The following is a 13,362-nucleotide window of genomic DNA, read 5'->3' as shown; positions in this document are numbered from 1 at the left end:
TGCTGGATTGTAATACATAAAAGATGTACATTATAAACCACAAAGTAACTACTAAAGAAAAAGAGGTATAGCTAGAAAGCTAACAAAGGAAATTTTTTTTTTAAGTTCTCAATATTAAAGAAGGCAAGAAAAGAAGAAAAAATGAACAAGATGAGATGGGACAAACAGAAAAAACAAAACAAAATATACAAAATACAAAAAATATGAAATAAAAAATTCAACCCTATCAACAAATAATATTAAATGTAAATGGATGAAACACTTCATTTAAAAGGCAGGGATTACCAGACTAGAGAAAAGAGTGAGAACCAACTATATGCACACACTTCAAATAGAAAGACACAGAAAGATTAAAAGAAAAAGATCAAAAGAAATATACCATGCAAATACTAATCCTAAGAAAGCTGTAGTAGCTATATTGATATCAGGTAAAGTAGATTTCAGGACAACAGTTATTACCTGTTAAATAAAGAAATTAAGAAATAAAAAGACAAATAAAGGTATTGAACAATTTTAAAAGGGTCATCAAGACATAATGATCCTAAGTGTGTGTACCGAAAAGCAAAGTTTCAAAGTACATGAATCAAAAACTGACAGAACTAAAGGGAGAAACAGCGTATCCACAATTAGAGTTGTAGATTTTAATGCCTGCCTCTTAGTACTTGATAGAACAAGCACATTTTTTTTTTTTTAGCCTAAAAAGGTATAGAGATTTGAACAACATTATTAACCAACTTCACCTAATTGACACTATACTCAGGGAATACTCCTCCCAACTCATTTCTAAGAGGCCAGTTTTACCCTGATACCCAACTTACATTACAAAAAAGAAAAGTACACTACTGGTTGGAATGCAAAATGGCATAACCACTCTGAAAAACAGTTTAGTTGTTTCTTAAAAGTTAAACGTACACCTATCATATGATCCAGCTATTCCACTCCCAGGTGTTTACTCAAGATTACTGAAACCAACTGCCCATACAAGTACACAAATGTTCAGAGCAACTTTATTTGTATTAGCTCCGAACTAGAAACAACCCAAATGTCCGTCCACAAGTGAATAAAGCAAACTGTGGTATGTGTATCTATGCAATGAAATACTCATCAATTAAAGGGAATGAACTACTGATACATGCAACCATGGATGAATCTTAAAACAATCATGGTGAGTAAAAGAAGCCAGACCCCCACAAACACACAAAAAGGATATATACTGTAAGATGCTATATATGCAATATTCTAAAAAATGTAAACTAATCTATAATAACAGAACGTACATCAGTGTTTGCCTGGGGATGGGCAAGTGGTGAGTAAGGGATTATAAAAGAACACAAAACAACTTCAGAGTGATGGATGTGTTTGATATCTTAATTGCAGTGATGATTTCATGAGTGCATACATAGGTCAAAACTTATCAAACTGTACAATTTAAATATAGGCACTTTATTGTATGACACTATGCCTCAATACTGTTTTAAAAAAAATCACCAGAAATATTTATTTTCTTGATTATGACCATCATCAACAAACCACTGATATTCATGGGGCACGGCTAATTCTAGGATTGTAGTTCCCTAGCCTTAAGTCAGTTTCGGGAGTGATATTAAAAACTATGTAAAGGGGCACCTGGGTGGCTCAGTCGTTAAGCATCTGCCTTCGGCTCAGGTCATGATCCCAGGGTCCTGGGATCGAGCCCCGCATCAGGTTCCCTGCTCTGCGGGAAGCCTGCTTCTCCCTCTCCTACTCCCCCTGCTTGTGTTCCCTCTCTTGCTGTCTCTCTCTCTGTCAAATAAATAAAATAAAATCTAAAAACCAGGTAAAATCCTGGGGAATTTTAGATAGAAGTGATCAGAAAGTATGTTCTTGAAAGCAAATAACTCTGTATACAAACTACCCTAGGTCTTAAAGTAATTTAGATACCTTTCCAAGAAAAAGAAGTTTCACAGAAGAAGTCACTCACTAGGCAAAGAGGAAATATCCTAACATTGTAAGTTTCTTCAGTTCATTTCATAGTTGGGACTCTCTGATAGTTTTAATGTGTTTTAATAAAGTATAGGCATGGTGATTTATTTAAGAACAATGACAATAAGGGTGCCTGAATGGCTCAGTCGGTTAAGCGTCTGCCTTTGGCTCAGGTCATGATCCCAGGGTCCTCCCTTGCTTGGCAGGGAGGCTGCTTCTCCCTCAGCCTTTGCCTGCTGCTCCCCCTGGTTGAGCTCTCTCTGTCAAATAAATAAAATCTTAAAAAAAGAAATGACAACAACAAATCAATCCATGTAATATACCATATTACCAGAATAAAAGAATCCTAGAATCATCTCAATAGATGGAGGAAAAAAGATAAAACTGATTTATGACAGAAAATTTCAGTAAACTAGAAATAAAAGGTAACCTCCTCAACTGATAAAGGGCATTTATAAAAACCTACTTCAGCAAATGTAATACTAACTGATGAAAATGATCACTGTTCATGGTGAAAAACTGAACCCTATGATTAGGAAAAAGGCAGAAATACTCAATTCTTCTATTCCACAATGTACTGGAGGGTCCTAGTATAGTGACATGAAAAAAATAAGAAGAAGAATACAAACTAGAAAGCAAGAAGTAGAGCTATCTTTATTGGTAGATGAAATCAGTAGGTACAAGGAAAATCCTAAGAAATTGACAAAAAAGCTATTAGGACTAATTCACTATTAGTGAACTTAGCAAAATTTCAGGACGCAAAATCAATACACAAAAATTTTGTTTTTATGTAATAGCAACAAGTAATCGGACAACTAAAAATCATAGTAGCAAAAAACAAAGTACTCAGAGATAATTTCATGAAATATGTATAAGACTTCTACTCTGAAAAATATAAACTATTGCTGAGAAAAAAAGACCTCACTTGGAGAGATATACCATATTCATGGATTGGAATACCCAGTATTATTATGATGTCTATTCTCTCTAAATTGGTCTATAGATTCAGGGTAATCCTAAACAGAATCCCAGTTGGATTTTTTTTAGAAACTGGAAATTAGAAATTCCCCTAACATTTATATGGGAGAGCAAAGTTCCTAAAATTGACAAATATTCTATTAAAAGGACAAAGTTGAAAAACCAAGAGTACCTGAATTTAAGATTTACTATAAAACTCCAGTAAATAAGACCATATTGGCATAAACGTAGATAAACAGACTGACAAAACAGAAATAAACTCATATATACTTATGCATGCATCTGATTTTCAACAAAGGTTGCAATGCAATGCAATGGGGAAAGAACAACTTTTAACAAATGATGGAACAACCAGATCTCCATATGGGGAAAAAATGAATCTCAACTCCTATCTCTCACCATTCACAGTTAACTTGAAAAGATCACAGACCTAAATCCAAAGGCTAAAATTATAAAGCTTCTTTTTTTGTTTTTTTTAAGATTTTATTTATTTATTTGACAGAGAGAGACAGAGCAAGAGAGGGAACACAAGCAGGGGGAGTGGGAGAGGGAGAAGCAGGCTGAGCAGAGAGCCTGGCGCGGGGCTCGATCCCAGCACCCTGGGATCATGACCTGAGCCAAAGGCAGATGCTTAACGAATGAGCCACCCGGGTGCCCCTAAAATTATAAAGCTTCTAAAAGATAATTAAGGAGAATATATTCACAATCTTGAGGTAGCTAAGATATTCTGGGTAGGACCCAGACAGTACTAACCATAGAAAAAAATTGATAAATTAGACTTTGTCAAAATAAAAACCATTTATCAAAAGATACTGTATGAAAATCAGAGGGCATGCTGAAGACGGAGCAAATATTCACAGTATATAAGACCTGGATCTAGAATATATAAAGAGAGCTCTTACAATTTAATAATACAAAGACAAACACCCCAACCACAAAATGGGCCAAAGACTTTAGACAATCTGCATAGTAAAGTATACAAATGGCCCATATGCAGATGAAAAAGTGCTCAATGTCATCTGGTCATCAAGAAAATACAAATTAACACCACAATGACCACTACACACTCACAGGAATAGCTAGAATTAAAGAGCCCATCACCTCCAAATGTTGGCAAGAATGTGGAGCAGGTAGAACTCCCATACATGGCTAGAGGGAGTGCAAGATGCTACAGCCATCTTGGAAAATGGTTTGTAAGTTCTTACAAAGTTAAACACTCTCCCCTATGACCTAGCAATTTTACTCCCTGGTGTTTATCTGAGAGAAATAGACACATAAGCCCTCCAAAAGCCTCCTACAAACACTTTCATAGCAGCTTCATTCATAAGAGCCTAAAACAGGAAACAACCGAAATGAACAACAAAAGGCTAAACCAAATGTGGTATTTTCATAAAATGGAATACTGCTCAGCAGTCAAAAAGAATGAACTGATATATACTACATGTATGAGTCTTAAAGACATTTTGCCACGTGAAAGCAGCCAGATACAAAGAGTATTATTATACGACTCCATTTGTAAGGACTTCTGCAGTCAGTGTAGGTTCTAAATACTCTCATCAGACCCAGGGTCCTCAAGCCCGAGCCCTGGGTACCACCTGAAGCGGTCAAGTCCAGCCCCTAATTCCACACAGAACCCATCGGCGTACAAATCTCCAGATCCGAAGGCCACTGGAGGGGCTGTTTCAGCCTCGGCAAACCAATCCTCTGTTGGATCTAGCCTAAATCTCTCATACCCTCCTTGCCCACATACCTGGGGATCTAAGGATGGAGCCCCCTCTGACACACAGGAGGGAAGCTGTGAAATCAGTAGTTTCAGGAGAATGGAAGGCTGGGATGTCCCACAGGAAGGGCACTCAGAACTTTTTTCTTCCAGGCCAAGGGAGAATGTGAGGGCCAGAGACAGGATGGGACCTGCCCAAGGTCACGCAACCCTGCGACCCAGCTGATTAAAACCCAGGGCTTCTGAGTCTTGGCTTAGTGCCCCTTCTAGCTTTCCACCCCTTCCACCACCAAAGGCAAAGAGGCAGCTGTCTTGTCTAGCTGGCCATGGCTTAGCTGCATCACGTGGCCCTGGCTCTCATGAACCACATGATTCAGAGGTGCTTAGAGGTGAGGACAGGACCACTGAAGGATGTGGATGATTGATGCCCACCCTGAGTCTCCCGATGGCGACTCAGGCTTTCCTGGCTGAAGGATGCGGCCTTCCCAGCTATTCCAGCTTCCGTAGTAAGGTGGCCCAGGTCAGACCTGGACACCTGGAGATTGCCCGGGGCCAAGCTCATCTTTGCATTCACCCTCCCCTGGCAAAGCCTCCGCCTAAGGCTGGCCCACCCCTCCCCCAACCAGAGAAGGTACTCACTGATGGGGGCGTGTAAGGCCACGTGCTCCTGGTAGGGCGTGTAGTACTTGTACTGCTTTCCGCAGAATTCACAGGTGTAATTGCCAGTTTCTGTCCAAGGAGAGGAAAGGGTGGGAATGGGCTCCTGACTCCCGTCCAGAAGCAGCAGCATGCTCCCTCCCCTCCGACTCCCCCTCATCCTGGGACCAAGTACAATCAGGAGCCCACTGGAGTCAGACCGCCGGGTTCAAATCCCAGCTCCTCCATGTCCAGCTGTGTGACCTTGGGCAAATCTCTTAACCTCTCTGTGCCTCAGTTTTCCTATCTGTAAACGGGGGTAATAATAGGACCACCTTCTAGGATTGCTGCGAGGATTAAATTTATATGTCAAGTGCTTAGAACAGTACCTGGCACACGCGGTTTCTCCAACACTCCACCCCCAGGCCCTGGTGTTCAGGAAATGTGTGGTGACCTGAGCTGACCCCCCAGTGCCAAGATGTCGCTCAGCCCCTTCGCGAGCCCTGCCTTCTGCAATGGCCACACTTGGGTCCCCTCGTCTCCAGGACCTTCCCCATCCCAAGCACCCCCACCCCCCAGCAGGAGGGGGTCACATCTTCCTCTTGGGTCCCACCAGACTTTATCTTTACCTCTCTTCTGGCACTGCCTAACTTCTTTCTTCTTAAAAATTTCTGATGTAATATTGTTCACTGGGGGAAAATTATAAAATACTGATAAATACAAATACAAAATTTAAAGAGTAAGAGAAATTTCAATCATCTGTCACCCCCAAACAAAGAGTAGCAGCTACCCCTTGGAGGGGGAGCGTGCAACCTTGCCATCTGCCCCAGGCCCCACCCCTCCCTCCCATCTCTTCCAGAGCGGGCTTCTCTCCCCCTGACGTCATCTGTCTGGCTCCGATGGGCCTTGAATTAGCCAGCCCTGATCCATATCCTCTTTGTAACCTGGTGTATTCAATCGACAATACTTTGTGGACATCTTGCTTAGTCAATAAACATCGATCCCTACTGCATTTATTGGCTGCATGGTTCCCCCCGGACTTTGAAATCTGCTGAGCCAGTCTACTACACCAGGGGACGTGTGGATTGTTTCAAAATTTTTCCCTTACCAAAAAAAAAAAAAAAAAAAAAATGCTGTGATCCACATCCCTATAGAAATGTTTGCCCATTTGCTCATTATTTTTCATATCGCTGCAAAATGAAGATTTATGCGTAATTGTTGCTCGTTATTTCCTCAGGATAAATTAAGGGTATGCATTTTTAAGGCTTTTGATAACCAGAGCACCAACTACGTATCAAAAGGTTGGGTCAATTTTCATCCCAATCAGAAAGATTTGCCTTATAGGGGGAACCACACCGCACTGCTGCTTTCAAGTTCCATTTGTCTGCGTTCTAAGGAAATTGACTATTTTTCACGTTTAATTAACCGCAGTTTTTCTTCTGTGACTTTCCCATTTGTGGTCACAGCCAATGTTTCCATAGGTATATTTACCTTTTTTTTATTGCCAAGAACTCCATACATTAAGGACATCAACAATTTTGTTTATATGTTACAAGTATTTTTTCTCAATTTTTTTTTATTCTGTGTATGGTTTTTCTCTCTCAACATGGACTTAAAACATTTTCATAACTTTTATAACTGATGCACGAACACTGGAAAAGATCTACTATTTGCTGTTCATAAGCTTCAAAGCTGTTAGAGCAACTGTATTAACTGTATTATTCAAACCCTATTTGATCCTATTTGTCTACCCGTTCTATTGAAGACTGCATGTTGTGATCAATCCTTCCATTGTGTCATACTTCCAAATTTATTTTGTATATTTAGATGCAATGTTGTCTGATGCATATAAATAAGGCCCATGAGATCAAAATCGTCACTGTTAACTGTAGCCTTCAGAACACGACATTATTTTCTAACACAGTGCTTCTAAAAGGTGTGGTCCCTGGACCAGCAGCATTAGCATCATCGGACAATCGGTCAGAAATGCAAGTTCTCAAGACTTCTCCAAGACACACTGAAAGAAAGTTCTAGGACCAGGATCCAGGAATCTGTGCTTTAACATAGATCATAGAAAAATCTGACACACAGGAAACTTGAAGAACCACTGCTCAGATATTTAATTACACTGTTGTATTAGTTCGTCTGACATTAGTTATTAATTCTTGATCATTTATAAGAGCCTCCTTTCTCCTTATTTGCATGCGCCTAAAAACACTTCCTTAAATTTTCTTGGGAAAATTCATTAAAAAGATACTTCGGCAAATGCCACCACAAAATGCTGAGCAAAAGCAATCATGGTTCCTGCCTTCAAGGAGCTTACAGTCTGGAAAAGGAGATAGAAAAATCAAATAATCACACAAACTTAAAAACTGCAACCACAATGGGTGTTCTTAAAAGAGACATTTACAGTGCTATGAAAATCCCAATAGGGAATTCAATTAGTTAAGGAAGCAAGAGGGAGCTCCCTGAGAAAGAGTATAAGATGAGGTATTATGAGGTATGTCTCTAATAAACCATTATTTCAAATTAACTGGAGAACCTTTGTCTTCTAATAAAAGAGATTATGCCATTTCCTTTTATTGCTATAATTGACTTGGTTTTACTTGTTCTGTGTTTTGATTCCTTTATTTTTTTCATGTTCTACCCTTTCTGGTTTGTTTCCTTCGTTTTCTGTTGTTTGATGCAGGAAATCTTTTCTCTGCCTTTCCATTATTCTCCAATATTCCATTATTTTCCAATACTCTCCTTTGTCTGTTTTACACAGCATGTAAGATACATCTGTCTGTTACAGTTAAGCAGAAAATGACGTTTTCAAGTCTATTACCATGGAGAAAGGTAGCTTTACTCCATGCTTCTCAAACTTCAGCAGGTTTAAGAATCATCTAGAAGGGCGGTTACAACACAGATTGCCCGGCTCCGCCCCAGAGATTCCGATTCCATGGGTCTGGGGTGAAGCCTAAGAATTTACTTTTCTGATAAGCTTCCAGGAAATGGTGTTGCTGCTGGTGTAGGGCCCACACTATGGGAAGGACTGGTTTAATCTACTCTACCGTATCCTTCACCTATTCCTTCCTTCTCGTGTTCTTACAAGTCGTTTTTAATACTGTAGAATGATCTTTGTCTTTTGCATTCAATTTTGTAATCATATTCACAACATTTTAAACTTATCTCTAGTTTATCTGGTTTTAACATTGACCACAAGTCCTCCTGTGCTATGAATTCATTCCTCACAACTGTAGCGTATTTTATGAATTTTTTGAAGATGGGTACATGGGGAAAATAGTGTGTTTTCAAGCCCTCACTTTTCCCTTTACTCATAAATTACAATCTATCTAGATATAAAATTCTTAGGTTGTAATCTACGTTTCCCTTCAAAACATATTCCATTATCTTTTGGCACTGAGTACTGTGCAGAAGTCTGAGGCAAGTCCCCTTGGATTCATCTGTTAATAACTGCCTTTTCTTATGCCTGGATGCCTGCATGTTTTTTTCCTTCATATTTACAGTTTTAAAAAGTCACAAAGATCTACTGAGTTACGGGTCTCTTTATATTGAGGAAGATTATAGCCCAATCATCTGTCATCCCCTGACATACGGTGAGCCCTTAAATCAGCATACATGGGTCTGCCTTTAGCAAATCTTTCTTCTATTGTATCTTTGGAGCATTGCTTCTGTCCCACTGGTACAATTATCTGGAACTGGCTCCCCAGGCTCCATAGTTAGCTTGTTTTCCCCCTTGTTCTCTTGATCTGTTCAGGTTTCTCCTCCCCATAATTAATTCCATTTCTGCAGATCAACTCTGCTCTTTACTACGCACAATGTAGGTTTTAATTCTCTTTTCTGTTTCTCTGCAGTCCTTCACCGCACTCCTTTCTCGGCCTCTTCATTTTATCCTGCTGCTCTGTCACTGGACAATTTCAGGCTCCTCTCTCACAGGGGTCATGGTATGGACTGAACCGTGGCCCCCACCCCACCCCCAAAGTCAACTGTTGATGCCCCACCTCCCCATGTGATGGTGTTTGGACATGGGGCCTGTGGTAGGTAACTGGGTTGAGAGGAGGTCATGAGGGTAGGGCCCTCATGACTGGATTAGTGCCCTTGTAACAAGGGGCACCAGGGAGCTTGCTTGCATCAGTCTCCCACCACGTAAGGGGCACAGATGGAAGGTGGCCATCCCCAAGTCAGGAAGAAGGTTCTCACCAGAACCTTGACCAGGCTGGCACTTGGACCTTGGACTTCCAGCCTCCAGAACTGTGAGAAAATAAAGCTGTTTTAAGTCATCCAGTCTGGCACTTTGTTATGACACTCCAAGCAGACTAAGAGAAGTCATATTTTCTTAGATTCAGTTGTGGCTGTCAAACAGAATTTTCTTCTAGATTTTGTAGTAGGTCATTTTTAGAGGTATGCTTTTCCTCCGAGTCTCCTAAATTCTGTCTTGTTAGGTGGAATTTTTATAGTCTCACGCTTTGGGCTTTTTTCTTTTAATTTCAAAGTTTTTCAAGTTACTCATCCTTAGCCACATATAAAAATCGAGTAAACTATAGACGATCCAGACTTACTGTTTTCAGTAGACATGAGTGAACTGTTCTTGAGCCTCCCATTATCACGGCAGTAAATTATCATGGCAGACCACTATCACGGTAGTAATTCTCAGATCTGCAGCTGGACAGCGGGCTGACACGCAGGACCCCTGTGACCAACTGTCTCCTCCTAGAAGGATTCTTCTGCTGTCATGGCTCCAGCTTCCTCCTCCCTAAGTACCTAACTCCCCAATTTGCTCAGGTGATGTGGATGTGGACAGTGTACTTCCCGGCATGCACTGCTTCTGGGGTTTTCCTCTTCCGGGACCTACAAAGCTCTACCTGTGGCCAAAATCCCTTTGTGGGGCTCTGTGCCTCTCATGACTCCTCTTACTCTACAGCTTGTCATTTTTAGGGTTCTGTGACCTTGGCCTGCTTGAAACCCAAGATGCAGCACTCTTATCTCATAAGGCAGCTCCTGAGTGGTAACAGGAGATGCTCACACTATTCTAGCAATCTCAGTTTCAAAAGGTCGAGCTGGGAGCATGCAGGGAGCCAAACCCAGTTCCGTTTTCTCAATGCAATTCCCAACTGTGTATGATGTGTGACAATTCCTCCCAGATCCTAGCACTGGTCGTCTGTCCAACTCAGTTACTGATATACGGAACAAGTTTCATCTAGTTCTGTAGTGAGTTTTCTTGTCATCAGCCCATTCTTGAGTTAAGGAAACCATGGATTAGGGAGATCATAAAGCGTGTAGGATGTCATGCAGGTATGAAGTGTAGAGCGGGGGTTTCATAGATGGGATGCTCTAAAGCTCCCAGTCTTGGCCATTTCTTGACAACATCACTCATTTGTTACGCCCTGAATACAAGCCAAGGGCTGGGCTAGTCCCTTCCTGCATGCATCCTCCAGCGGCCTTACAGAACAGAGAGATGTTCTCATCCCCAACTTCCAGATGAGTCAAAGGACACTAAGAAGGGGTAAGTGGCTAGTCAACTGGTGATGTCAGCATTCAAACCCGTGCCTGATTCCAATTCTATTTTCATAATTACGATGCCAAGGATGGAAGGGCAGGGCTAACCCGGGGGCAGTGGACCAGCAGTTCTGAGATGGCAGGTCACAGATCCCACTGTCCCCATCCTGTATCTGTCTATAATTGTCCATCACAGAACAGGGCTCACTCGCAGGTGGGTTTCACCACAGTTTAACTTTTAGCAGTTTTAGCATTGAGGGCTTCCTTATTTTCTTCGAGAGAGAGAGAAACTGGACACATGCGCATAGTAAACTTGACAAGTACTGCACTAACCGCTTTCAAAGATACTCTTCCAACCCCAGTCTCCTGAGTGCTTAAGAGTTCAAAGAAAGCAATGACCCAGTCAACGCATTCCGAAGGTCAGGGCCAAGCTCCACCCTGTGAGGAGCACCTCCAGCTTCGCTGTTTTTCCTGCCCTAAGATGTCCTCATGCATTCATTCAATGTTTGCGTGTGTATTTTTGCAAGCTACCTGAAATCCTTATTGTAATGAGGCAGAGTCAACAAAGGTCTTTTCTTGCTGGGTGGTAAGCGAGAGGAGGGGGAATGCAAATTCCTGAAGGGCTGGACCAGACACCTCTCACTGGCCGACTCCACCCAATCCATTCTTCTAGAAACAGCCAAAATGGTCTTCCTAAAATGTGAATCTGATCAAGTCCCTTCCCCACTTGGGAAACTCTCTAGCTCATTTCCCTCAGAAGGAAGTCTAGATGCCTTCCTCTGGCATTCAAGGCTAAGACCCGAACTCAGAAACTGATTGGCCTTTCAATTCCCTAGAACAAGAGCTGCTCTCCTACCTTCACCCCGTGATTCAAGAGCTCATTCCCCACCCTGGTCCCCAAAGCAGGAGCCTCCCCGCTTCCCAGGGCTGGTCAGGTGCTTCCCCAGCCCCCATGGCTCCCTGTGCTGCAGGTCATGCTCTAACTATCTGCGCACTGACCTACTGCCCCCTTCCTGTGCCAAGTACCCAAAGGCAGGGCCACAACTGCTTCACCCACTGTGTCCTCCCCACACCCCACGCACGTGCGCTGAGAACAGGCAGCAGGTGTGGCGCCTGCCCTCAGGGGTTTCATGGGACAAGGACAGATTGTCCATGTGGCTCCCTTGGATGGCTTCATTTGCCGATGAACCCCTTCATTTGCGGATGATGACAACAAGGGTTATTTTCCGAGCACCTATTATGTACCAGGCACTGTGCTAATAGGTGATTTACATTCACGATCTCATTTAATCCCCCAACAAACCTTCGGGGAAATGTAGTCCTCATTGACAGGTGAGGAGCCGAGGCTCAGGACGGCTAACAGACCACCAGGGCACCAAGCATGTGCTACACTCACTGCCCTGACCTTGACCCTGTGCTGTTCTGCTGCTCCTCAAAAGCTGAAGTCCTAAGACTGGCCCATCTGACAGGTGGCAAAGTGAGGTGTAAGGAAGCCAGCGATCACTGGCCAGTAGCACTGTTGCGGGATGAGTGAGGTCACCCCCTTCCAATGGCAAGGCTCACCCCGCCCCCCCTCAGCTGGCCCCCAGCTGTCTCCCCACCCAGCCCACCCCCAGAGAGAGGCCCGCATACTTGGCCCGATTTTCTGGAATGGTTCCGGGGGCTCCTCCTTCACCTCGTCAGTGGCCACAACACCTTGGTCGAAGGGGTCTGTGGGAGAACACACAGCCCTTAGCGCCCTGGTGACCAGGTCTTGGGAGCCCAGGCGGGGACAGGGAGGTGGGCAGTCACCAAGGACTTACCTGCCCGATTCTCGGGGGCCCCTTCCACACTAAACACTGCGCCCGGGTGGGAGGCAGCAGCCGCAGAAGGAAAGAAGCAAACAGGAGCCCTGTTAGTCCCTGCCCACAGCTGCCTCTGCCCAACGCTCCCAGCCTCTCTGGGACCCAGGAGAGCCGCCGTAGCCAGCGTGGACACCCCAGAAAACCAGGGGCCACAGGAGAGCACATCCCAACCAGGACGCAGCCCGTGCCTCCGTTCCTCATCCTCCCCATGGGCTAGGGCCCAACCCGGAATAGGGCAGATGCTATCTGCCCGGCCTGTTTCTGGATCCTGTTTCTGGATCGCTGCAGCCACTCTAGAGTGCCAGGGCAGGAGAAAAAGAGGAAGAGACCAGTTAGGAGAAAAAGAGGGGATGAGAGGAGGACAAGCCAGTGGCAATGGGCAGCAGGGCCTGGCTGGCACAGCTTGCGACAGGCCGGGGTGCAGAGCTAGAGAGGAAGCCCCCTCCATCCTTTCCAGGTCCAAGACCCTATTTCTAGGCTTGAGAGTCTAAAAATAAATTACCTAAATTTATGGTTCTAATTTCTAACTCTATAACCTAAGATGCTAAAATATCATCATTCATTTTAAAAAACTGGTTTAATTTCATCAGAGCATGTGAATACTCAGTACAAAATTGTAAAATGCATCGATATGAAATTGCTGAAATTCGACGGATTCTGACCTACCAAAATGGCAATTTCACTTGGGCTACCCTAATCAGAAGAATATATGGAGTATGACGG

The 13,362-nt window shown here is 43.1% G+C and overlaps 1 protein-coding gene across 2 annotated transcripts in view; it reads right to left on the bottom strand.

The window, feature by feature from the left end:
• Positions 1-13,362, bottom strand: part of ZNF618 (zinc finger protein 618) — a 178,697-nt gene that overhangs the window by 27,455 nt on the left and 137,880 nt on the right. Inside the window, exons 7-10 of one of the 2 annotated variants that reach the window (XM_032418141.1) lie at positions 12,598-12,633; positions 12,428-12,505; positions 5,926-5,985; positions 5,300-5,389 (exon numbers count right to left, since the gene is read on the bottom strand). In XM_032418141.1, coding sequence (XP_032274032.1) covers positions 5,300-5,389; positions 5,926-5,985; positions 12,428-12,505; positions 12,598-12,633 — 264 coding nt within the window. The remainder of the gene's footprint in view (positions 1-5,299; positions 5,390-5,925; positions 5,986-12,427; positions 12,506-12,597; positions 12,634-13,362) is intronic. The other variant, XM_032418139.1, reaches the window with a different exon arrangement.

This window comes from Phoca vitulina, unplaced genomic scaffold (assembly GCF_004348235.1).
Source record: "Phoca vitulina isolate PV1807 unplaced genomic scaffold, GSC_HSeal_1.0 scaffold21, whole genome shotgun sequence".
Taxonomy (NCBI): domain Eukaryota; kingdom Metazoa; phylum Chordata; class Mammalia; order Carnivora; family Phocidae; genus Phoca; species Phoca vitulina.
The sequence above is the reverse complement of the archived record's forward strand: the minus strand, read 5'-3'. Positions and strand labels throughout refer to the sequence as shown.